At 40.3% G+C, this 26727-nt stretch overlaps 2 protein-coding genes across 2 annotated transcripts; one reads left to right on the top strand and one right to left on the bottom strand.

The window, feature by feature from the left end:
• Positions 1–23855, top strand: LOC122672570 (L-cysteine desulfhydrase-like). The gene is made up of 5 exons (XM_043870029.1): positions 1–250; positions 555–694; positions 1828–2977; positions 7310–7316; positions 23827–23855. Exons 1-3 carry the CDS (start codon positions 1–3, stop codon positions 2971–2973), a joined length of 1536 nt encoding a protein of 511 aa, XP_043725964.1. The 3' UTR covers positions 2974–2977; positions 7310–7316; positions 23827–23855.
• On the bottom strand, positions 19027–26727 carry LOC122671420 (protein CHUP1, chloroplastic). The gene is made up of 8 exons (XM_043868616.1): positions 26031–26727; positions 22833–22966; positions 22562–22799; positions 22353–22484; positions 20753–20934; positions 20533–20644; positions 19892–20035; positions 19027–19311 (listed from the first exon to the last, which is right to left on the bottom strand). Exons 1-8 carry the CDS (start codon positions 26604–26606, stop codon positions 19198–19200), a joined length of 1632 nt encoding a protein of 543 aa, XP_043724551.1. The 5' UTR covers positions 26607–26727; the 3' UTR covers positions 19027–19197.

Below are 26727 nucleotides of genomic sequence, written 5' to 3'. Positions count from 1 at the left end.
ATGGCTGCTTCTCGGCCATCTTCTGGATCTGCTCTCGGAGGTCCCTCAATTGCTTGTTCAAATTGCTCTCTGCTGGAGCCTTCTCGCGATCCTCCTGTGGGCCTCATTTCGATCGACGGCTTTCTTCTTGTCTTTGCCGGCTTACTTGTCGCGGTTACCCTGATCCCCGCGGTCAGAGCCCGAGCTGCTATCTTTGTCACCCCTGCCCGGGTTGTGAGTCCGAGCTGGGATGATAGTATTCCCATGAGTGGTGAGGGCCTTCGAGTTTTGTTCAAGGGCCTGAGCCAGCCTCTCAAGCTACTATTGCAGGGCCATGAATTGCCCCTGGGTCACCGGCCTCTGTAGATCTGGCGGGGGTACCTGCTTGCTCGTCTGTCCCCGCTGTTGGCTGGTTCTCCGGGTTCCGCCTCTGGGGACTTTTCCGCCGCGATTGGCAGTCGTCAACACCTATCGTTGGTCTTCTTATTCGTTGTTGGCTTGACTCGAGTTACTATTAATCCCTGCTTCATTGTTTGATTCTGATCAATGAGTATTCCTGGTGTTCACCATTGTAGACTTTGCTCTTTGTGTTCCCACAGACGGCGTCAATCTGTTGTCGCTGGAATCCTGCTTGATGACGTGGAGATCTGCAAAACTTAGAAGAGCACTGAAGAGACCCAGAGCGGACTCCGAGGGGGGACTCTTCGATGCCAAAGTCAGTTCGGCAGAACAGTAAGTAAAGGAAGTACGAAAGAGTCAGAGTCAGTAATGGTGAGATCTCTTACCTAGGTCCCTTCGCCTACTATTTATAGCACGGGAGCCCTCTAAGGTGGTTGTACTTTCGTAGTTCACTGTCATTGGGAGTCTCCCGACTCCCGAGGTTGCGTCGAAGTGGTACTGTTCCTCCTCCTTTGTGAGCGATCTCCAGCTGATAGGGGTTATCCGTTGGTTGGTTGCGTGGGGATTAGGGTCCCCTTACCTTGTTGGGCAAGATAGTGACGTCATCGTTGTTATCCGCTCCGTTGCTGATAGTGTCAGGGTCCACGTGTCCTTGCGTCGTTGGTCAAGGTTCGTTTGCCCCTATCAACATTTAAATACAAACCATTAGATTTGATTGTGCCACATGTCACATTCTCAGAGGAAAAATAATAAGAAATTACAGATTAGGAAATAGAGAGGAGAAAATCCATTTCGGCCTTACCTGTCTTACACGGGTAACGACAGAAGGAATTTTTATCCTATGTTGTAACTGCACGGTGCTGTATTGCATCACGTGGTGCTACAGAGGGCATGTGCGCCATGTGCAGCCTGCTGTGCCATATGGGCATTCAGATCTTCTACGGCCTGGCTTATAGCAGCCATCTTCCTGCCCTGAAACCTGCGCTTGACATATGTAAAGTGAACAATCCAACGGTGTGTTTTAAAACTTTGAGTTGTTTGAGGTAAAAACGGTTGAAGGCATTCAACCCAAGACAGACCGGTCCAGTTTACCAAACCGACCATGTTTCAAACCATTTTAGCCCTTCAACAAAACAAAAACCCATCGTCCTCTTTTCATGAATCTGAAAACCCTCGATTTGATATTCCCAGCGAACCTGCGCATCCCAAACCTTCCTTCCTTCTTCCTCCATCGTCCTCATTTCAAATCTGAAACCCTAGCACCTCAGTCTTCTTTATGCGTAGCCCAAACCTTCTTCGTCCTCTGGTTGGCGAACCTCATCATCATTTCTAATCTGAAACCCTAGCACCTCACCCGGAGTTCTAATCATCTGCAGGTGATGATTCTGATTTTCCCAATCTCCAACAAATCACGACTCAGCCAGTAAATGGCTCCTCTTGTCACGTCAGCAACCTGATGATTTCTACTACAATCATTTAAAGAAAGGGATTTTTGAATCGAGGACACTGATTAAAGATCTGATAAACGCCGAGGATGTCGATGAGGTCTCGATTGTTGATAACGCCACGACTGCTGTGGCAATTGTGCTACAACAGATTTGTTGGGAGTTTGTCGAGGGGAGGTTTCAGAGAGGAGACGCTGTCGTCATGCTTCACTATGCATTTGGCTCCGTAAAGAAATCGATCCAGGCGTACATTTCTCGTGCTGGGGCTTGCGTAATTGAAGTCTACTTGCCGTTCCCTGTAAGTTCGAACGAAGAAATTATTGTTGAGTTTCGGAAAGCTTTGGAGAAAGGGAAATCTAATGGCAAGAAAGTTAGGTTAGCCGTAATTGATCATATCACTTCGATGCCAAGCGTTATCATCCCGGTCAAGGAATTGGTTAAGATATGTAGGGAGGAAGGTGTTGATCAGGTCTTGGTAGATGCTGCTCATTCAATTGGTTCTGTCGAGGTTGACGTGAAAGACATTGGGGCAGATTTTTACACTAGTAATTTGCACAAGTGGTTTTTCTGTCCGCCTTCTGTTGCATTACTGTACTGTAGAAAATCATCAACCTCGTCGCACGTGCACCATCCTGTGGTTTCTCATGAATTTGGCAACGGGTTGGCCATAGAAAGTGCTTCGATTGGGACGAGAGACTATAGTTCTCACCTTGTTGTGCCATCGGTTTTGGATTTCATTAATAGGTTCGAAGGTGGAATTGAAGGAATTAGGAAAAGGAATCATGATGCCGTTGTTCAAATGGGTGAGATGCTTGCGAAGGCTTGGGGAACTCATCTTGGGTCACCGCCTGATATGTGTCCTAGCATGGTCATGGTTGGCTTGCCTGCTAGCCTGGGGATTTCAAGTGAAGAGGGCGCAGTCAAATTGAGGGCCCATTTGCGGGACAGTTTTGGCATTGAAGTGCCAATATATTTTCAAGCACCGAAAGAGGGTGACACTGGAACCCGGGACAAGAATGATTGTATAACAGGTTATGCCAGAATTTCTCATCAAATTTACAACAGGGAAGACGATTACTACAAGTTTAGGGATGCAATAAACAAACTTGTACGGAGTGGTTTTAGTTGCAAGATGCTTCTCCCGAACTGATAAGGTATGCTTAATTTTGGTCTTGGAATTTTGGTTTCTCCCCTTTTTATGATGTTAGCTTTTTGTTAGATATCTCTTTTCTCTTGGCGCATGTTAATAAAAAGAAATGTAGAACGATTAAGTTCATTATTGACAATATTATTTTCCTGTACAAAGCCACATAAATGAATATACATTGCTTCATTGGACAAGACAACTGCTTTAGACTTGTTAAATATCATGTGTTACATTCACACATCAATTAGTGATTTTGACAACATGCCCATACGTCTAAATTTTCCATGATAAAGCTTTAGAGATCCATAATTATCGAAGGAGAGAAAGGTCGATTTTGTGGCCCCAAAACTTAAGGGTCATGCCTTGGTTTAATAACGACAATTTCAACAAAACCGAGAAAGGAGAGATCTCCACCAAATTAATAATTGGGCAAAATATGAAAGAGAAATTAGATGAGAAATTTCTCATAAACGAGTGACCAAAGTGTGAATTATTTACCGAACAATTTTTCAAACATTATTGCTGACTTGAAGATCAATTGGTGGCTGATGCAGATTCATCAGCGAAATAAGTTTGCTTTATTAGGAATAAGTCTAGGGTTGGGTTCTATATTTGTTGTTTGATCCAATGGGTTTTCAATGTAATAGGTCACTTTTATGGACCAAAAGTATGGGTAATAGGGTTGCATACAGGATTAGATGCTTTAGTTCCATACTTAGTTTAATTTTGTTGTTTTTCTTCTTAAATTGAACCGAGTCAACTAGTGGTTCAGTTTAAGTGATTTTAGTAGTTTTTCTTTTAAGTGTTTAGTTGGCCTGGATTGAGACTCTGTTTTGAGTCTATTTCAGTTTCCTAGTCAGTTTTGGTTACATTTTAGGTTAAGGATTGGATTAGGTCTTTCTTTTTTAGTGTAGGAGTCTATTTTTTAGTCTCTTTTATAAGGTTGTAAGGAGGGCAAGTATTTGACACGAATTTTGATATTAATGAAAAGCTTTTTGTTGCTCATCTTCTCCATTGAAGATTTTTGTCTTGTGTTTGATCAAGGCTGGTGGGATCAGTGTTCGATCCGTTTGACACCTTGCGGTGGGAAGCACGGATGGTTTGTTTTGGTTCTCTTTGCATCTCCATTACTGGTCTACAATCGAGCAATCTGATCTCAAGGTTCTCTTCATCAACTATTGGAACACATATTTCAAAGGTTTTGTCTATGACATTGAATGAGTGGACTGATGATGCAATTGACTCTATGGTTGAGGTTGTCGGTTATTCTTTTGCTAACAAATCTATGATTTATTACTCCCATCCCTTGGTTTCCTCATATGATTTATTTCTCATTGTTCTCTTTGTTTTACTCTAAAACTGTTTCACCTTTTGATAAAAGATCCTGGTTTGGTTTCTAGTTTTTCCTAGTTTGACTATTCAAACTTAGGACTATTCAATCATTGGGGTGTTTCCCCTTCTATTTTACAAGCCCATGCCTTCCCCCTGTACAGGCAGGGCTTTGTAAGTTGTTTTGTTCTTTTCTTGGGGTGCCCTTGTTGTTCTCATTTCTTTGGTTATGAATTTTTTATTCAACCCACACCAAAAAAAAAAAAAAAAAAACAGGTTGGTGTACTTAAATCTCATTTTTTGTTAGCTGGAATCTTGACTACCGATCTGAAGTTCTGCATTACTATTCTGAGATCTGTTACCTATATCAGGCTACTGTTCTGTTCGGTTCTTCCATGATCTGATTTTAGATTTTATATCTGAAACTTTAAATAATGTTCTGTTTCTCAGAATCTGAAATCCTGTTAATTCTGAGAATTGTTAGCTAAATCAGAGGTTCTCTATTCTATTTTGCTGGTTTGAACCCATTTGACTGATATTAATTTCTGTTTGACTGCATACCTAATAGCCTATTACTGGGCCTTTTTGCATATGAAATCCATAAACCTTTGGAGTTTAATAGTATTATTTCGTATCAGAGCCTTGGTTGAAACTGCTGTTCCATCCCTCACTTTTTTTCTCTTCCATCTTTTCTTCTTAGAGTTCTGTTATACTGATATTGTACCTAAGCCGGCCTTTAACCAAAGCCCTAAAACTGTTTATAGGTATTGTTCATAGTCCCAGAACAGTCAGTATCTCCTGTCTTTCTTGTATGTTTCTTCTCCTATCAGTCTACTCATGTGCTGACCTGGAGGCTGCAGAACCAGCAAGTCAGATTCCATTGATTGGATCTTTGCTACATTAGTAAGTTCCAGATCTGAAATAAGCTGAGTTTATATTTGTTCTGTTTTCCTGAATCTGGAATTCTACTGTTCTTGATGTAGATTGAAGAATGAAGAAGAAAATGACCAAAACACTGTTTTGTGTTACTGTTCACTAAACACTGTTCATATATTGATATCCACATGAACGGAGATACTGTTCATGTGAACAGTGCTGTGGGCCCATATGGAGGAGATTTGACAGGGATATTAGTTGCTAACTTCTTTACTATAAGTTTTTACTTTTATAGTTTATATTTTGGGGTTTCTATTTCTGTGTTTTCTTTAGTTATGAGCTCAGATTTTATTTGTCTTTAGTATTTTCTATGTTGCTTAATAGCTAAGATCTTTTTTAGCTTTTTGTACAAGTCTCAATATTGCTGTGTAAGAGACTTCTACAGATTTTTTATTTTCTTTTACTTTCTATTTCTTAATACCAGAAACAACTATATGTAATTGAGACCTTAGAGTCTCCCCCTAACAATTGAATGAAAAGAAAAGAGTTGGTTTTACCGATGCCTGTGTGCGGCAGTGTAGGAGAGTCCTATGTGAGGTGAGAAGCCTAGGTGTGAGTGAGATTCTCAAACCATCTATCCCTTCATCGATCCTCTTCTTCTTCTCCATTGATTTCCCTACTTGCTTTTTTAATAGCCTGCAATAATCATCCTCTGAGAGTTATTCGAGACCTTATTGGCACTGCTGGAGCAACTGTTCACAACCTTGAAGGACCGCAGTATGTGTCTTTAAGACTTCAGGCAATACTTCGATGGAGCAGCAATAGGATAGTATTCTAAGAACCAAACAGAAGATAGAGAAGAAGGGGATAAATAGATGGTTTGAGTATCTCACTCACGCCTAGGCCTCTCACCTCAAATGCTGATATAGGCATTTCAATTGTCAAAAAGGTGAGGATAAAGAGATCATATACACAAACATAGCGACGCTTGAGAGATCACTCTGATTGGAGTAATTCTGCCACCCATTGACAAGTATCTTCTGTTCCAGGGATGTGAAATTATGAACTGCCATATTATTTCCACTTGATACTATGGCTGTTTCAAGAACCTGCTTTCCATATTTCCATTTTCACATTTTACTAAGAAATATGTCTACAAGGACAGTTTACAAAATGAAGGGGGTTTAACTATCAAACTAACATGAAGCTTCAAATCAATGTTTTCAAATGCTGATGGTGGCATTCCACTTGTCAAAAAGGTGTGAGGTGTTATCCTCAGAGCTGGGAGCATAACCTCACTAGCATAAATGAGGTGTCTACAATCCATCAATATAAGTGTATATGCATTTGTGAGAGAGGAAGAAATTTTTTTTTCCCCTTGTGCAAATTCCATTCTAATGGGTAGTGTATATATTCGTGCTTCAGTTTCTATCCAAGGTGGAAGATATAGTGTGATAAAATATAGTTTAATGGAGAAAAGTCTAATGTTGACAATAGAACGTGGTTTATTAGTAGTTTAGTTATATAGCAGTCTTCTTTTTTTTCCCCTTTCCTATGTTAGTTAAAATAAATAAATAAATAAGTAAACTAGTTATTTGGACCAATTTTTAAATAACATTCAAAGTTTGTTTAAAAACTAATCCCAAAGTGATTAGGGTTGGTGAGGCTGCCTCGAGAATCAAGCGTGAATTGAGCACATGCCTCACAAGCACCTTGATTCCTTTAGGTATTGTCCCATAGATTTGGCATGCCTCATTTAACATCCTCATCTCCGGCTATGATGTATGGGGCAGAATGTTGGGCAGTTAAGAAGTGTCATATTCAGAAGCTACACATAGCGGAGATGAGGATGTTAAGATGGATGTGTGGAAAAACTAAGTAATGTAGTCCTAGGTAGGAGTAATCCCACTAGGAACCAAGGTAATAGGATCTCTTAACAAGGCTGGCCGATTGGGACAGCTTAGGCTAATTAGGGCAGAATTAGGGTTATGGTTAGGGTTTCGACTTAGGGTTTTATTTGGTAATGATGTGCAGAATTTTATGAGTCTAATGGTATAAGTTGGATCAAATTTGGTTGAGGTTGGAATTCTAGGGTTTTGGGTAGGATGCCTTATGAAAATGGACTGTTTGTAAGATCTAGGGTTTAGGGGCAGATTTTAGGAAAGAGGTTTATAGGGTATTAATGGGCAGGTCTAGGGGGTTATTTTGGTATAAAGAAGTTAGGGTTTGGATGAGTTATAAAATTCTGCAATTTAGGGCAGAATTGGATTTAGGGTTTTAGGGTTCTAATGGATCTATGGATTAATGGAAGGGGTGATAATAGGAGTAGATGGAGCTTAGGTTAGAGGATTAGAAGAAGAAGGTTAAATGCTGAATTCATAAACTACTTACTTGAAAGATTAAATCTTCAATGGTAGCAGCTTTGAAGAACTAGAAGAAGGACCTCCCGATCTACAAGATGCAAGGAGTCGATCGGAGTCCACCAATCCCTTCACCTTGATATTACCCACAAGGTAGCCTTGATATTACTCACAAGGTTCACTCAACGAGCGGAGCAGTAGCTATGGCAGCAAACAAAAGCTTTTCATTAATCAAATTCGTGTCCAATGCTGGCCTCCCTTACAAACTTATATAGAAGACTCAAAAATAGACTTAGACACTAAAAAGGAATGGCCGGACCTTATCCCTAACCTATTAGGCAACTTAAACTGACTAGGAAATTGAAATAGACTCAAAATAGAGTCCTAATGACTTAAAAACAACTTAAACTACTTAAAATAAAAGAAGATTCCCTCCTAGCCAATAGGATATAAGAACCTCTTAGCCAATAGGATCACTTCACTTAAATTAGACCAATTGAACCAATTGGATGCAACCAATTTAAACCGGTTCAATTAAAAACACAAAATAAAAACTAAGTATTGGGCTAATCCCGTATGCAACCTATATACCCCTATTTCAGGCCCACTAAATTGGCCTAATACATAGAAAACCCTTGGGAACAAAGGCCCAACATATATATATCCCAACCCTACACTTATTCCCAATGAAACAAGCCCTATTTGATGATGAATCTGCATCAACTCTCCCCAACTTGAAAAAATTCGTCCTCGAATTTTGTAGTGATGAGGGGAATCAACATGTGATCGCGGCTTTGACCATCACCAAACAGAATTTCGGTGAAGCGGGAACATTGGGGATAAAGTCTTCAATGCGTGGAGCGTTCTCTTCAAAGAACCATAGTGGCATAACAAACTCTATGTGCTCGACCTCTTCAAGAACAACATCTTAGATGTCGATGATTTCTTGTGGAGTGTTGTCAATCACCACTTCATCTTCCATGTCCTCACCTTGTCTACTTTGCCCTCTTCAGTAGTTTCTTCTACCATTGTGTGTTGGACCTCCACATCAATTTGATGGCCGAGCTTCTCAACCATGATCTCAACTACTGGTGCAGCTTGGTCTACTTGAATTTCTTTAGCTATAGGTTCTTGAATCTCTTCAACACAAACCGCTTTAGTAGAATCTTTTGTTGGTGCATCTGCCATAGGTGAAACTTCAAACACAGTCGATGTCACTTGCATTTGAGTTGACATGTTCGGCAGTCCTTGTGGCTGTACAGTCGATGTGTTCACCTTTGGTTGTAATCCTTTTAGAGTAAACAAATGGTATAGACGCTGTCGATCAGGTAGGACACACAAGTTGTTTTCTGGTTCAATCCAACCTTGTTGCTCGTCCAACCAATTGCAACCTACTGCAATAAAGATCCTTGGAGATGGTACCGGCTTACACCAAGCACCATCATGATATGAAGAACACCCAAATTCAACACAGACTTTACCTGTAGGCTCGATGCAAATCTCTCTTGATTGGGACAACATATCCACCACGGATTGTGAAATAATGTTGTTACGTCTCCTCTCATCAACAACTAAGATGGCTGTGCTCCCATTGGGTAGACGAACTTGGGTCTTGAAAACGAAGGGAGGTGGGTCTTTCGAGGCTTGGTTGGAGCTTCCCTCCACCATAGCTCTGATACCAATTTAATGTAGTCCTAGGTAGGAGTAATCCCACTAGGAACCAGGGTAATAGGATCTCTTAACAAGGCTAGCCGATTAGGACAGCTTAGGCTAATTAGGGCAGAATTAGGGTTATGGTTAGGGTTTTGACTTAGGGTTTTATTTGGTAATGATGTGCAGAATTTTATGAGTCTAATGGTATAAGTTGGATCAAATTTGGTTGAGGTTGGAATTCTAGGGTTTTGGGTAGGATGCCTTATGAAAATGGACTGTTTGTAAGATCTAGGGTTTAGGGGCAGATTTTAGGAAAGAGGTTTATAGGGTATTAATGGGCAGGTCTAGGGGATTATTTTGGTATAAAGAAGTTAGGGTTTGGATGAGTTACAAAATTCTGCAATTTAGGGCAGAATTGGATTTAGGGTTTTGGGGTTCTAATGGATCTATGGATTAATGGAAGGGGTGATAATAGGAGTAGATGGAGCTTAGGTTAGAGGATTAGAAGAAGAAGGTTAAATGCTGAATTCATAAACTACTTACTTGAAAGATTAAATCTTCAATGGTAGCAGCTTTGAAGAACTAGAAGAAGGACCTCCCGATCTACAAGATGCAAGGAGTCGATCGGAGTCCACCAATCCCTTCACCTTGATATTACCCACAAGGTAGCCTTGATATTACTCACAAGGTTCACTCAACAGAGCAGAGCAGCAGCTATGGCAGCAAACAAAAGCTTTTCATTAATCAAATTCGTATCCAATGCTGACCTCCCTTACAAACTTATATACAAGACTCAAAAATAGACTTAGACACTAAAAAGGAATGGCCGGACCTTATCCCTAACCTATTAGGCAACTTAAACTGACTAGGAAACTGAAATAGACTCAAAATAGAGTCCTAATGACTTAAAACAACTTAAACTACTTAAAATAAAGAAGATTCCCTAGTAGCCAATAGGATATAAGAACCTCTTAGCCAATAGGATCACTTCACTTAGATTAGACCAATTGAACCAATTGGATGCAACCAATTTAAACCGGTTCAATTAAAAACACAAAATAAAAACTAAATATTGGGCTAATCCCGTATGCAACCTATATACCCCTATTTCAGGCCCACTAAAGTGGCCTAATACATAGAAAACCCTTGGGAACAAAGGCCCAACATATATATATCCCAACCCTACACTTATTCCCAGAGAAACAAGCCCTATTTGATGATGAATCTGCATCACTAAGATAAATAAAATAAGGAATGGGCGTACTAGAGCTGACTTGGGAGTTGCCCTAATCAACAACAAGGAGAGATATGATCTCGATTGGGTCATGTTCAATGGAGGCCTAGGGACGCCTCAGTAAGGAGAAGTGATATGATCCCGATTGAAGGAGTCAAGAGAGCCAGGGGCAGGCCTAAAATGACCATGGGAGAAGTTTTGAGGAAGGACATGTATAATCTAGGTCTTAATGTAAGGTTAAATCACGAATGATCTAACCCCAGGCAGGATCTTGATCTCAATCAATTAACTTCAAATTAAGGGAACAAATCAGCATATAAAACAAAAGATAGAAGAGAAGGATGGAGGGATAGAAGGGTAATGGGGATAGAGGGCTGTCTCAGCCATGGGCCTCTCATCCTCAACTCTCTCAGTTGATCTCTCAGCCTTTCTCAGGACAATGGTTTGCAAAAACAAACTTCATTTTTTTTCATTCATTCTATTCTCTCAAAAACTTACAATAAGGCCTCTATATATAGTGAGGGCTTAGCTAAGAAAATAGTAGTAGATACTTGCTGAGAAGCTGCTTAGAAGCTGCTGATGAGAAGTTGCTGAGAAGCTGCTGATGATGCTACCTAGAAGCTACTGAGGGAATGGCTTGATTTGAAGACAAATTGGCTGGTTTGATTCTGTCCAATTCTGTCCCAAAGTTAGGGACTGGTTAGGCTCGAGTTGACTGGTCTTGGCTGGACTAGATCTTCTTCCTTGGATTGTATGTCAGCTCATGCATGGGGCTGGGTTCTATATCAGCTCTCCCCCTCTTAGAAAAAATTTGACCTCGAATTTTGAAGATGGTAGGGGTAAGCTTGGTGTGGTGAATGTCAAACTTCTGTCCATACAAATATTCTTACAGCTCCCTGAAGATATAGATGTAATCCAGAATGTGTGGGGTTCGTTCTTCAAAGTTCTTTGGTGGAATAACAAATTCCACGTGTTCAACTTCCACATCATTCACTGCCTCAACTTTGCTTGCTTTAAATTCTTCAATGTAAGCCTCGACATTTAGAACATCAAGGACTGACTCTTTCATGACGACAGAAATTACTGAAACTTCAACATTAACTTCATAGATGTCATTGTTATCATCCAGGGTGTCTTCACACTCTTCTCCTTCAAGGGCAGTATCAACAGCCCAATCATCATCAAGCTGGGGTTCACACACCAACCTCTCCGGAATGGATTCGATGGCTGTGATTATTGAGTCTGTCTTCTCTTGTTGCTCTTCCATCTTCAAAATTTCAACAATTTTCATGGTAGTCTGTCTGCTCTGATACCAATTTAATGTAAGGTTAAATCACGAATGATCACCCCAGGCAGGATCTTGATCTCAATCAATAAACTTCAGATTAAGGGAACAAATAAGCAAATAAAACAGAAGATAGAAAAGAAGATGGAGGGATCGAAGGGTAATGGGGATAGAGGGCTGTCTCAGCCGTGGGCCTCTCACCCTCAACTCTCTTAGTTGATCTCTCAGCCTTTCTCAGGGCAATTATTTGCAAAAACAAACTTCATTTTTTTCATTCATTCTATTCTCTCAAAAACTTACAATAAAGCCTTTATATATAGTGAGGGCTTAGCTAAGAAAATAGTAGTAGATACTTGCTGAGAAGCTGCTTAGAAGCTACTGAGGGAATGGCTTGATTTGAAGACAAATTGGCTGGTCTAATTCAGTCCAATTCTGTCCCAAAGTTAGGGACTGGTTAGGCTTGAGTTGACTGGTCTTGGCTGGACTGGATCTTCTTCCTTCGATTGTATGTCAGCTCATGCATGGGGCTGGGATCTACATCAGGTCTGGTACCAAGTATGACCTCGGATAGGGCCCTTTGGAGGGCAAGGATCCATGTAGCAGACCCCACTTAGCTGAGATTCTCCTGTCTGTCTGGGACTCTGGGCTGAGCCTCATTCCTCCTCCTTTCATCTTTCTTTTTCTTTTTATTTTCACTCTTTTATCTTTCATTTCTCATCTCATCCCCATCCCTATTTTGCTCATATATCCATTCCCTCTTTCTGGTTAGACTTCATTTTTCCCTACTTTGTTTTGTTTGAATCCATGTAGCCGACCCCATTAAGTTGGGATAAGGCTGAGTTTGTTGTTGTTGTTGGGATTCTTTGTGATGCATTGCCTCTAGTTGTCCCTCGAAGCTTCTCCTGCCATCAGCCCCTTGTGTATGCCTCTGAAACACTGATTCAATTACATTTAACCACCAATAATATATACATTGTGTGGAGATGATGCATCTAAGCTGAACAACAAAAACTACAGCCACAGGTGTAGGGATTCCCCTACACCAGCAGTAAAAATCGTGGGCTGATGTTAGGTGTTATTCTTATTTAGTTTCCTATTTATGTTTGAGTTGTAATCCTAATTAGGAATCCTAGCTGGGAATCCTAGTTAGATTCTAGTTTCTATTTTTGTCTCAGCCATTAGGCTGTATAAACATTTTAATCAGCTCTACGATTGAATGAATATAGAATTTGATTTGAGCATTGTTGAAATCCTGAGAGAGGATAGGTGAGAGGCCTAGGGTGAGATAACCCATTCCCTTCCCCTATCCCCTCCCATCGGTTCTTGGTTGCAAACCCTAATTCTGTTCAATCGATTTTAAGATTTCTGCTAGCTGCTGAGATATTTTTCTGGATGCAGGAGCTGTTCCATGGGCCAGACCAAACCTTTTTGAAAACCCAAATCAAGATGAACTGGGTTCAATTGGGTCTTTGGGTTAAGTAGGATATTTAATTTATTAGGGTTTTTAATTAGTTGGGATTTATGTTGTAATCTTCAATCTTCTTCTTTTTCCGTTCTTCTTTTATTACATTTCCTGCTAACGAAATCTGGTTATGAACTACCTGCTATAACCCTGCGGATATCAACCCTTTTGGCCTGAGATTCTGGGAGTTAACTCACTTCTCAGGGGGTTTCACTCCCTTGGATATCTCTCCCTATAGTTCCCTATATATTGGCTTACTGATCTGAAACCAGATCTGGAATCCATTGTTCCGCTAGAGCCTGTTTCAGAATTTTATAACAAATCTCCAGCTGCTGATTCGTGGTATTGTAGGCTGGATTCAATCTAGCATTAAGGTATCGACTTCTCCCTGAAATTTTGAGTGAATCTAAGGCTGTTTAGGTGAGTTCTATCACCTAAATCCTAGGCTGGTTCTACCGCCCCTGTTTGAAGTTCGAAGGTTGAAGAAGATAACCTTGCTTTCACGATTCCTTATTTCTTAGTCTATTACCCCACTTTCCCATATTACCCCTTCTTTTTCCCTTTATCCCCTTAAATCCCTATTATACAAACCCTTCCAAAATTACCCCCTCACTTCATACGTGACTTATTCCCTTTTCTTCCTTTTCTTGTGAGTTAGATTCCCAAAATTATTACCAGATTGCCATTGAAGCTTATATTTGAGTATTTCTTTGCTTGGGAGGGTCCACAAGCAACCCAATAAGGGTTATTCGAACCCGGGTTTGCATTACATATCCTTGCTGCCAAGGTCCATCTTCATCAGCCGAACCAGCAGGGACAACCCCACCATCGATCCAAGAGAATCTAGGGTTTCCCAAAACCCTAAAGACTGTTTGATCTCTGTTTCTTCCTATTCTGATCAAGTTCTTCTGAGTAAGACTAGAACCAGAATAGGTCTAATCCCAAGCAGGATCAAAAGGAAACCTCCAGTGAACAAGAAAGAGAACAATGGAATCTCAAATTGTTTGGAAGAGAATGATGGGATCTCAAAGTCAAGTTGCATGAAAATGAAATTTGGCATATCCTTGGATACCAATCCCCTCCCCCCCCCCCCCCACCCCAACACACACTCACCATTAGTGCCATCTTCAGGTCACACACTCTTGAGTTACTACCCATTAGTGCTGTCTGCGGGTCATCATCACATAATTTTCATCCACCAAACATGTTTTTGTTACTAATTTCCATCCATCAAACGTGTTATTGTTCCTACTGCTAATCATAAATTCATCCTATATTATTGGATTATAAAAAGATCAATTGTGTCAAACAGAATACTACCTGCAATTGAACTTCACACCTGTGATTCTTTTAAATACCGGTCATTTTCTCTCATTGGTCTTTGTAGAACAAATAACTTGGAATAAAGTGCACAGATACATTTATTAAAGTTACTTCGTTTAGAACCAAGTCAACAAACAATTAACAGTGGTAGGACTAGGAGTGCAAGTGACTGAAATTTCCTTAAATTTGTTTAGCACAAAGTTAACAAGAACAACTGATGTTACTTTTCTTTCATGGTGATATTGTCATCCTCTTGGTGAAATTTCACTAATATTCTACGGGTTTTTTTTTTTTTTTTTTTTTTTTTGAGGAATACAAATATTTCACTTCTTGTGTCTTAGTTTCCCCTTTTCCAAGTATCCACCACACACCTTTTATCATGAGGTGTCTTAAACTTGGAAGGCATGGAAACATGTCATGCCGCCTCCTCAGCTTCTTGTTCCTTGGGTGCCCTACTGATGAATTCTAACTTCTTCCTTTTTTTTTTTTTTTGTTTTTTCCGGGAGTCATTCTGCATCATAGTACGTTAGAGTGAGTGAGATCTGAACCATCACCAATTTTGATAGTAATAATCTGGTTTCCATAGTGTTCCAGTTTTCTTCTTTGTGTTTTATGCTGTTGCTTCTGTGCTAAATATATGTCATACCACTTGCACAAATGGTTAGCGATGCATGGGTGGTTAAAATGGATTTTCTTTTATATTACACATATGGCAAAATTAACCACCTAATCACTCAGATTGTCCATTGTGAGATATGATTATGTAATATTTCATGCTTGATGGGGCATTATAATAATTATATTATATATTTCTAAGTTGAGTTGTGTTGTATATTTTTTATAGAGTTTTATCTATGTGATTCCTTTATCTTATGATCTGGATTGCACCCTCTCAAGCAAAGAGCACTACACTGATTAAAACCCTAGCGGAGTCCCCAGATGTGCACATTAATATTTTAAAACGTGGTCTGGCAAACTCAGGATGAGGTAATGGATGGTCCTTGGAGTGTTTTTCCTCTCTTTTTGTTTTTTTTTTTTGGGTGGGGGGGGGGTTTGTGTTGTCAAAAAATAGTACTAGTTATGTTTTAGCTGCATAGCAAGGCAGGAAAATGTATCTAAGATGATTTTCAAGTTCGTCTGCACGTTGCAAGTTACAATAGCTAGAGATGGATAATACATGAATACATGCTTCAGTTTTTGCAACAAGAGAGATGCCTGGTCCAACTTTGTGACAATTGTTATTTCAGCTTGCATTTATGTACACTTTATTTTATCTATAATTGGTTTTATTTTCACTTGCAGTACAGGGAAAATTCTGCATGAATAACGATTGCCATCCTGGATTAACTTTTCTCGACGAGGGATGATGCTGAAGATGTGCTATACTACTGATGGATGTTCCAGTGAGTACCCATTGTTCATATAGAGATCTTCATCAGGATAAGTATTGTTGCACTTGTTATTTGCTTTGTAACAATAAGCACTGGGCATCCTATTGGGATTCTGGCCTTACTGGATTAAGCAAAACTCTACTTCAGATTTCCATTGCCCAAATAATGTTTATCGTGACTTACTGTTGATCATTTCCTTTGATGATGCCATGTCTAAGATTTAGTCTCTTGCATTATTTTATGGCCAAAAAAAAGGGTCACAGAACGGTTGTTATGCTAGGTTTTGCACAACTTCACTCCTGATTTGTGCCTGTGCCACATGATTTAGAAAGTTCCAACTGTCTGGATAGGTAGGGTACATACACTAGGGATTGTCATGTGCCAAATTGATGGTCTAATTCTATCATATGATCCACTTGTATTGGATTGTGGGGTTGGAGTTAAAAAATGTTAAAAAATCAACCTAGAAGGATTCTAGGTAGGTTGCTTTGGTACACGACGAAGGTATATTTAAGCTGCATTTCCTCACGGAGGGACTAATTTGGGCTAAGATGGGGAAACACACACACACACTCAAACTTCTTTCTTTATGCTTTGATTTTGTAAATATGGTTGGCCAAGTGGTGAAGTAAAGCATTGAAAAACCTGGGCACTACGAAATGGTGAATGATATACCATCTATGGTTGAATTACAAAGGAAGAGCCGATACATAATACATTGCAGTGTATATGATCGACATGTGATGTGGCTAATCCTTAGTTAGTAAGTTTGGGAACAGCAATTGAACGGGAACGGATACGTACGGCAATTAAACGGATTAGACGATAATAATATTTTTCAAAAATCCGACTTAACAAAACGCATATGGCAATGATATGATATGCGTTTAATACGTACTTAATACGGCCTAGACGACAATAATATTTTTAAAAAAAGAAGCATATATTGTCATGTGATCTTTTTGTTTTCTTTGTAGTGGAAGCCATGGACCTACCATTTCTAAATGCGTACTTGGATTCTGTTGGCAAACCAAGTTTCCGAAATGGGTGTGACTTTCCAGTTACAAGGTCGAGAATACTCCCAGCATCTGCATCAGCTGTGAGCCCTTTTTCTTTTGGGATTCAGGTGGCTCTGATTTTCCGATTCAAAGATCCTGTTCTCGATTTGCTGTCAAAATGTATATTTTCATGCCTAATCATTGAGGATTTTTAGTGTGATCACCTACACACTAGCTTTATATTCTTGACCGAAAAATCAAGTGATGATTTTGTTTGATGCAGTAACACTTTATCACACAAAATTTAAAACCTTGTACAAATTAGGAAGAACAATTTTTTTTCCAAGATGGGTCATAGATTCATAAGAATCGTGAGATCAAACAGGGGAAAAATACAAACCTGCTGTGTATCTCTCTTGTTTTTTAAGATTGAGAAGAGAAGAGAACCGTGAGGCCTTCAAGATTGAGAAGAGAAGCCGTTGCCGCCGTCGCCGTTGAGGATTTGATGATCGCCAGTGGCTGTTGAACGGAGATGGTGAGGATGATTGGAGATTGGGGGGGCAGCTGCTAGGGTTCGAGTTCGACAGTTCGTAAATCGTAGAGAATGGAGAAAGGGAAAGTGAAACGATAGATATTTCTGTATGGGTGTGTTTTTTTTTTTTTTTTTTTTTTTTTTTTTTAACATTAGGTTTTAAAAGTATAAAAATCGTATAATACGTTAATTATATGAGTTTAATACTCAAGCGTTTAAAAAATGCATTTTTTTGTAAAAATACGGGAAAATGCGGGGACGGAAATTTTTTTGATCTAAACGTTCGGGTACACGTACTTACTAACTAAGGGCCAATCTAGACTGCTCTAGCTCAAGGTATTCGGTAGTTGGATTTGCTGCTCCAAACTACCTTTTCGGTTTGGATTGTCTATTGGCTTACCTGTCGTTCTACATAACCCATTCCCTGATCGATGTGGCTATTTTGATGTAGGATAGAGAGGTCCTGATTGGATTAGTCGTGTTTCAAATTTCAAACCCCTCCAAATGTGTATTGATATGCATCCCTGTATGCATATAAATTTGCTATTGTACGCTCCCTCTAGCCTTGAATTTTGTAAGTTCTGTTTTGCCACATGGCAAATTTTGAAAGTGTATGGGGCTAGCGGCTAGCCCATAAAATTAGAGCTTCGTATCTGTCTCATGGTTATTCTGGCATTTAAAGTGGAATGTGTGGAAAAGGGTTCTCAACTGTTGCTGCAGTTGTTGCTTCCTGCTATCAAACACATTTATAGCCATAGCTGGTAACACATTTCGATCCATTTAAATGTGAATTGGTTTCGACATAAACTTTTAACGGGTACTGTTAGGATAAAAGCAAACCGAAATGAAACACCAACCAAATCAACCTGGTTTTGAGAAATCTGAAATCCAACGGACAATCAATAGAAAACAACAGAATATCAAGGTTTATTGAATTGAACCGAAATCATCTTCCCCTTAACTTGGCCGAGCAAGAGCAAGCCATCTTCAGGTTTCTCGTCAAAACTCATTCCAGAGAAGATGAATGAACAGGTCGCTGGACGACGGCCCTTTAATAAGCTTTGACTTCTTCTTCTTATTAATCGCCTTCATCCGAGTCTGAAGAGTTCGTCCCCTTCTCATTGTCCTTCTCCTTGCCAAAAATCCTTTAGAAGACCCGACCCCACTAATGATACAATATTATCCGTTTTGGTAGTTGCGTCTTTAAGTATGAAAGTACAAACCATATATGTGCATTCCATGACAAATAATCGAGCGACATGAGATTTTCCATGGTTCTACACTGGTGTTAATGGGGGAGCAAAGATGATAAACAACATTATATTAAAATTTTCTTTAGGATCACATGTCAGATTGGAAATGATAATCCTCCTTCATAAAATCTAATTCACAGCGAAAGCGAAAAAAGATTGATTTTTTATCCCAATAACAAACCAATCCAACCAACCGGTTTTAGCAGAATGGAAGGAAGAAGGGGGAATCGTTAGGAATCAGATCAATCGCTTTTGCCACATGAATTTTTATTTGTGCCAGATAACGTATAAGAGGGTGGCAGGATAGGTAATTTTGAAAAATTCATCACATTCACAATGTGTTGCAGCACCATCTTCTGTTATGAACAGCAAAGGAATATGCTTTCAATTAGTTAGTGCGTCCGATTGTACATCCTCCAAAAGTTCAAACTGTCTACCTATAATTAACTAACCAGGCATTAAACAGTGACAGTCCAGCCAGCCAGCGTCTCTCTTCCAATGTTCACTGGCGGAGCGAAGCCCACGGCTACCCTAAGATGATGCTATACCCGCAAACAGTTGTCGATGCCCACCCATGTGCACTGGCATGCGTTGTTTTATCTCTTCAAAAGCACACATTGTTTCTGAATCAAGTCCTCCAGCAAACTACACAAGCCAAAGAACATATAAAGTATGAAACTCCGTCAGTGCCTCAAAATGTATCCTATTCTATGAGGGGGGAGGGTAGGTGTGAACTAGGAGACTTGAACCTAAGACCTAATATGATGGGCTTTACGCTCCACGCTTGCTGACTTTTACTGTCATACGACAGACATGGGTGGATCCACATGTAAGTGGAACCCAGACTCATCTTGTCAAGTTACAGCTGCAAATGAGCATGCCATTGGCCAAAAAGAGTGTACAGTTCAAAGAGAATTGCAAAAATTCGATTTTCGTAGTAAGATCTAGTGCCAACTTGAAATTCTTGTAGAATTGGACCCAAGCCATGTGGCATGCTCGTTTGGTATCAAAATTTAATCATTGAGATGGAAGAAGAGCCACCAACAGATGGACCCACCTGTGCTTGCCATGTGGCAGTAAGTTTTCAGTTACCAATTCACTAGTTAATTGACTGGATTCTTAGGATCACACAATTTTGTCAATGACCTGGTTAATTAAATTGATTTATAAGTTTGAATTCCCCAATCACTGTAGAATAAAATAAAAGAAATCACTCATGGCTAACCTGGTGGGCCCTATAAGCAAAATGCACTCCCTGAAGCAGCAAAGCTTCCTGCATGGATTCCCTCTCTGAATTTTGAACTGATTCAATCTCCGATGACACCCTCTTCATGTACATTTTGGCCAGTTTCATAGAACCCTGCTTTATCTGTATAAAGAACTTGAATAAGTATTACACCCTCATAATGTAACACTGCCATATAATAAGAGCAGTTATCCATGGATAGAGAGATTGAATGATAAAATATTTGATTTTAGTATAAAGTTGAAAAATTCTTATACAATGTGTGGTACTGCGATCCCACTCATAGTGGGAAAATACATTTTGGCATGGTCCCTGTAAGGGTAGGATAGCAGCACATATTACAGCTTTCCCAGACCAACCCATGTCTGGCCTGAGATCCATAATGTTTGAATGGCCTAGTGCCCGCAATCTCCTCAAATTTGTTTCTTGTACCTAAGGGGTCTACGTACCATTCATCTAGCACCCACCTGTTTTCGTTCAATACTCATTTCATATGTTGTGTCACTCAATTGGCGGTTTTACTCTTTGATTAGTAGGGGGAAAAAAGTTATCGATTTCTTGATCAACATATGAACATGAATCTTACCCCATCAATATAAAGATACTGGAAAGAAAAATACCTTATTGACCATTCCTGAATCAAGCATCCAATCCGTAGGAACTTTCCAATCCCTATAGAAAGGAATGGCTGCTTCCCGCAACTTTACCAACCTCTGTATGTTCCGCTCAGATCTGGCACAGCATGACAGAAGAGGCTAAAGTCAACATCCCTCCAATAAAGAAAGAACCATATTTTCCTACTAAGAAACAAACAGCAAACTATTCTCTCCTCATACATACTTGTCTAGTAGACTAGCCATCTTCTTCAAGCTGACTTCACACGGTATGGTATTGTCATCTTTATAGGAAGAAACTTCACTTTCTAACCGTTTAAGATCACGATACTCAACTGCAGCTTCACGCAAGGCATCAGCTTTCTTCTCAGGCCAATTGAAATTCTTTAGCACAGCTCTCTCATCAGCCTGTAAAAGAGAAGGAGAGGATTGAAATGCAGAGAATATAGGAGTAGCTAAGCTATAGAAATAACAATTTCTAGCACAGGTGGATTGAAAGCTGCCATAACTCCTTTCATAGACAGTTCTCAAATGTTTCAGTAATCTTTGATTGTGGTTCCCAAGGGAGGGAAGCACTTTCATTCCCTTGGAAACCACAGGGGCCTCATGCACTGGGTAACATCCCTGTGGTTCCCAAGGGAATGAAAGTGCTTCCCTCGCCTTTGCTGCCAAAACCTTTAGCCTCAAGAATGCTATTCGCAACAATGAGTGGTTTTCCTTCATATAAAAATAAACATGATTTCTCTATTTCCAAGTAAGATTCTGTTTGCAAAACTGTACACCAAATAAAATGGAACCATTGGCTGAAAAATAGCGAAAACAAGCCAGTAAATATCATTTCATAGAACAAGTCGCATATGAAAATTTTTGACCAACCATTGTGTGAACTTAGGATTCAAGATGTAGGGGAAAATCTTCAATGGGTGAACATATATCATCATGCATTGATTCTTTGACAATTTACCAAACCAAAATAGGTGGTGATTCCTTGAAGAACACCAATAATATTAACAAATCTACCGATATCAAAATTTAATTGGAGGTGCCACCCTTTTAATTGTACTGATAAATATAGCAAGCTTCTTGAGATGATAAATGAACATGCATAACCACATAGTTGGCCAATTCAATAGCAGATATTTTCACTGCATCTTCAACTTCATTAACCTGCATCACCAATGAAAAAGGAGGGGCAGGTGCTAGCTTTCAAAATAGTAATTATAAAGGCCTGTTAGACGTACTCGTATAATACATTGTTTGCCATTAAGACCATAATGACTCAGCTATACACAACTTCTGTCCCCACTGGCATGAATCCAATTCAAAAATGTTTAAATACATTGAGCATTGATTAATAGAAGGCCAGTACCTGCCTTTAGCTTACACAACATACGTAGAACATAATTAGTCTAAACTACTCTTACCTCATAGCTAAGAAGAATCAATTTGAAGCTACACTTTCATAACTATGAAATAATCTTAGAGTTTAAGCAAGATTTTCAACATAGAATGCAAATTGCCTGGCCCAATCTTCATATGAACCATGGACCATAAATAAAGCTGGCCCTAGATGGAATTATCAATATTCATGCACAAGTTGACCATGTTAAAGAATTAGATGAAGGAATCACTACCACAATTGGTGCTAAATACCTACATTTGTCATTTTGACCAATATTTAATGTCACAGGGCACATCTGTTCAGTATCATGCAGCTCATGCCTATATATATTCTCTACTGCATAAGTGGTATATATTGAAAAACAGAAAAACCAAGAGTGCTCCATTAACAAATTCATTATTCTTGGCAAGGCTTTGAAGATTACCAAGGAAGAGAGTTTGTTGTCAAGCCAATCCACAAATTTTAGGACGTCCTCAATATCTGTATATATTGCATCCTGAACTTTCTGGATAAGAAATTTGATGAACTCCCCTTTTGTTTCCACATCCGCTTTTATCTAAAGGAAGAGTTAGTTACCGACTGTTTGAAGTGTGAGAAACAGTTTACATACTAAAGAGTAATAAAAATACTTACAGCTAATAAATGAGCTGAACGATTTTGAATTTCACCAACTATGCTGCTGTGGACATTAGAGACAGTGGGACTATTGTGATTTCCATGTCGCAGAGGATCCTTTTTGCCCTCATGCTTTGTCAATGAGTGATAGAATTGCACAAGTGTTGGAGCTTTATGCATGCTAGCTGCTCTGGCTGGGACCCTGGGTGGGGGAGGCGGTGGAGGAGGAGGGTTGGAACTCACTGGCGCTCGTTGTTGCATATCAATACCTTTCAGGATACCTTGTCGTGGTGCTACAGATGGAATCTTAACAGTGCTCCCTTCCTTTATAGTTTCCCCAACTCTCAAGTTTTCCAATTTATTTCCTATGAGTTTCTGAGCCTTTTTAAAATCATGGCTCTGAAACTCCTCTTCAACTGGTTCCTGCTTCATCCACAAATTAAGAAGGGAAATCACTAAATGATTATAGAAAGCATAATGAAGGATTTCTCCATTGAATGCCTGATTAAACTGTTTATAGGTCCTATAAAAGCCATTTGATGAACTTACTAGTTAGTCAACCTAAAACCATTTCTGAAAGAACAACCTCTAAATTGATATGAAGGAAAATAATTACTAATTTACTATGGACCAATTAAAATCATTAAAATTCAAGAGTCCATCAACTATGAAATGCATCTCAAATAATCAATTGAAAACCTAGTTCGACAGTTAATAACTGGGGGGATAGGGATCTATATTCTGGCGTTGTGTAATGGAATCTTACGTGCTAGTATTTTATGGATCATTGGATCCCCCTCTTTGCATCTCAGCGTTGAACCCATCCTTGTTGCAACCTATTTCTCTCCACCGCCACTACCCCTCTCACTCGCTCTCCCTGCTTGCCGCTGCAACCCTCCTGCTGCCCTGCCCCCCCCCCCCCCCCACCTTCCGCTGCCTTGTTCAAACACTAAGCCACACCAAAGGAATCCGACCGAAGTAGTCCGAAAGGAAGTGTTTATCACCCAATATAACCAATTTGCAGAACACCAATTCATGAAATGGGTCAGATTTTTTGGAGCCTTGGACAATCCCTCTCCTCAGGGCAAAGAACAAACTCTTATTGCTTCCAGCCACCCCCTGAGCGCGCCCCTCCCTGCCAACAGCCCTCGCCCTGTCCCCGGCTATCACCCTGCGCTCCCAATCCATTCGCATCTCCCTCTCCCCCTTTCAAAGTCGGCCTGCCCTCACCCCACCTCTGGCTAGAGCTCCTGCTTGCTAAGCTTGTGTAGACAATGTTGCAGAAAATTCTAGTGACAATTTGGTGAAAAATATTGGGCTTTTGAAGCAAAGATTTGAGGAGACAGCTAGTCTGCAAAGTAGATTCGTCGATGGAGAAATTATTGTTGGCAATTCAGAGGAAGAATCATCTACAGAAAGGAGAAAGCAGTTTGAGGACTACCATATTGGTGCAGAGAATGCAGCTCAGGGGGTTTCAACTTCACTGTTGAAAGCAACAGACAAAGACCCAGAGATTGATATATGCACAGATGTTGAAGTATGCAGTAATCCAGAGAGAAGATCAAGTAAAAAGACCTCCAACAGGGCCAGTCAAAGCATTAAATTTCATCGGAGGGGTTTCAAACAGCACATGAAACCATCCTGATGAGGTCGCAAGAACAGACAATGAATCTCGCTAATAGAATAGTTGATGATCATCACAAAGAGCTTAAAGCCAGAGGTGGTGTTTCTACTGAACATGTTGGGACCGTTTATCTAGGAAAAGAGAGTGATCCTAATATTTTAGAGGAAAAATGCCCATCAAACAAGGGGTTCTCTCCTAGGAAGGAGCTTTTGGTATTCTCAAGCAAGTCTTCATCTCTAAGGTATAGAACTTCCAGGGAAATTTTGGGTTTACAATCGAAGAGGTGGTGGGGTGGGAATAGGGCATCATGAAGTGGGTGTTTGTTCAATAGAGCAATGTAATAGAGCAACTTGAGAGGGGTTGGGTGGGGTGCGGGGCAGGATGTGGGTGGGGAGGAAGAACAAAGGGTGGCGGGGGAGGAGTAGATAGGGAGAAGGCGGGGGGTTTGTGGGAAGAAGGAGGGGCTGGGGTTGGGGTAGGGGTAGGGGAGAGAGATGGGGAGAGGGAGAGACAGTGGGGAAAGAGAAAGAGAGAGAGAGAGAGAGAGGCCATACCCCTCCACCCTCCAACTTCACGCTGCAAAGTTCCCACCTCACCCCCTCTTCAACTGCAAACCCAAATTTTCCAAGGAAATTCGCTGTCGTACAGATGAAGACTCACATGAGAATACCAAATCCTCCTTCCTAGGAGAGAAACCATTGTCTAATGGACATTTTACCTCTAAAATACCAAGATCACTATCTTTACCCCAATCAACGGTTCCAACATGCTAAGTAGATACATCATACATCACATCTAGCTTTAAGTTCTTAGTGGTGATCATCAATTATTCCACCGGCGAGATTCAATGTCTATTCCTGCAAGCTCATCAAGAGGGTTTCATGCATCGTTTGAAATTCCTCTGATAGAGCTTCATACGTTGACTGATCCTTGGACGTCTTTTTACTTGACCTCTCTTTGCATTACTGCATACTCCAGTATCTCTACGTTCGTCACTGGGTCTTTGTCCGTTGCTTACAATGGTGAAGTTGAAACCCCCTGAACTGCATTCCCTGCACCAATCTAGTAATCCTAAAACTGCTTTTTCTTTTCTGAAGATGATTCTCTCTTTGAGTAGCCAATAGTAATTTCTCCAGCAACTGCTCCATTGAAGACTAACAGTATCCTCAAATTTTGCTTCCAAAGGCCAATATTTTTCAAGGCAGAGTGATAGTAAGATTGGGGGTGGAGGCAGTTGACAAGGACCGCAGGGGGTGCCTGGCAGCAATAAGAGTTTGTTCTTTGCCGTGGAGAAGAGGGAGTGTCTGAGACTCTTGAAAAATCTGACCCATTTCATGAATTGTTGTTCTGCAAATTGGATATGGGTTATATTGGGTGACAAACGCTTCCTGCAAACTTCTTTAGTCGGATTCCTTTGGTGTGGAATAGTGTTTGAACAGGGCAGCGGGAGGTAGGAATAATGGGGGGAGAGATAAAGGGGTAGAGGCTGGGGAGAGAATGGGTTGCAACAATGGACTGAGTTGATCGGGTGAGAAGTAAGGGTCAATCAATAAAAACGCTAGTATGTAAGCTTCCATTACACAACGCCAGCATATATAGATCCCTCTCCATAAGTAAATCATAAGGCAAGAAATACCGTGCATGCGTGCGTGTTCTAAGTTTTAATATCCGGCTAAAATGCAAGAAAGTTGTGGTTAAAAATTGAAATGGATTTGTCTATTGGAAGACAACCGATAAAATTGTAATGATCAGAAAAAAGGATTTTGAATGTCCGCAACGCAACCAATGCACACATTACACACACACACACACACACACAAAAAAAAAACAGTCAATAACGAAACAAAGTTCTTTAATTCTAACCTGTTGACGACTTTCAAGAGCTGAGATCTTTGCTTCGGCAGCAGCAAGGTCGTTCGCAAACTGCCTGTTCTGTGACTCCAGTTCCACATTCAAGCTCCGCAACTTCTCCAACTGGGATTTCAATGTACATATCTCGGACTGAAGATCCTTAACCGAATTCTCACTCGCATGGAGCTTCTCCTGCAATTCCTTCCTTTTCCCATCTGTATCATCTTCAATCCTCTTAGAGCTGGGCTCCATACCCCGGCGAGGCCGAGCAAACTGTTCGACCACCGTCCGTTTTCCCGTCCGGCCCATAATTTTGACATCTTCCCCTTCCCTACCCCTTTGAGATCCCACAACATCCTCAGGAGACTTCAATTTGTTGAGGCCAAGAGATTTCCGAACTTTTTGACTGTTGTTCGGGTCTGGTGGAACTGTCTTTGGGCGTGCTTTCAGACCTGGTGAGAGCCCGTTAGAAACATCTGATTTTAAGGAATCCTTAACTTTAGAAGATGCTCTGAGGCGAGATGGTGTTGTGGACTGTGAGAAGCTCGACTTGCTTTCAGCTGCTGTTGTTGAAATCTCTTGCTTCATGGCTTCCACCACTCATGCGATATCAAACTCTGAAAAAAAGTTCATGGATCAGATAAATCAAGTACATCTTTGAAGAGCATTTTAATAAGGTTTATTTCCATTGTTGCAGGGAGGGAAAGAT

Source organism: Telopea speciosissima, chromosome 8 (assembly GCF_018873765.1).
Source record: "Telopea speciosissima isolate NSW1024214 ecotype Mountain lineage chromosome 8, Tspe_v1, whole genome shotgun sequence".
In the NCBI taxonomy this organism is placed as follows: Eukaryota; Viridiplantae; Streptophyta; class Magnoliopsida; order Proteales; family Proteaceae; genus Telopea; species Telopea speciosissima.
The sequence above is the reverse complement of the archived record's forward strand: the minus strand, read 5'-3'. Positions and strand labels throughout refer to the sequence as shown.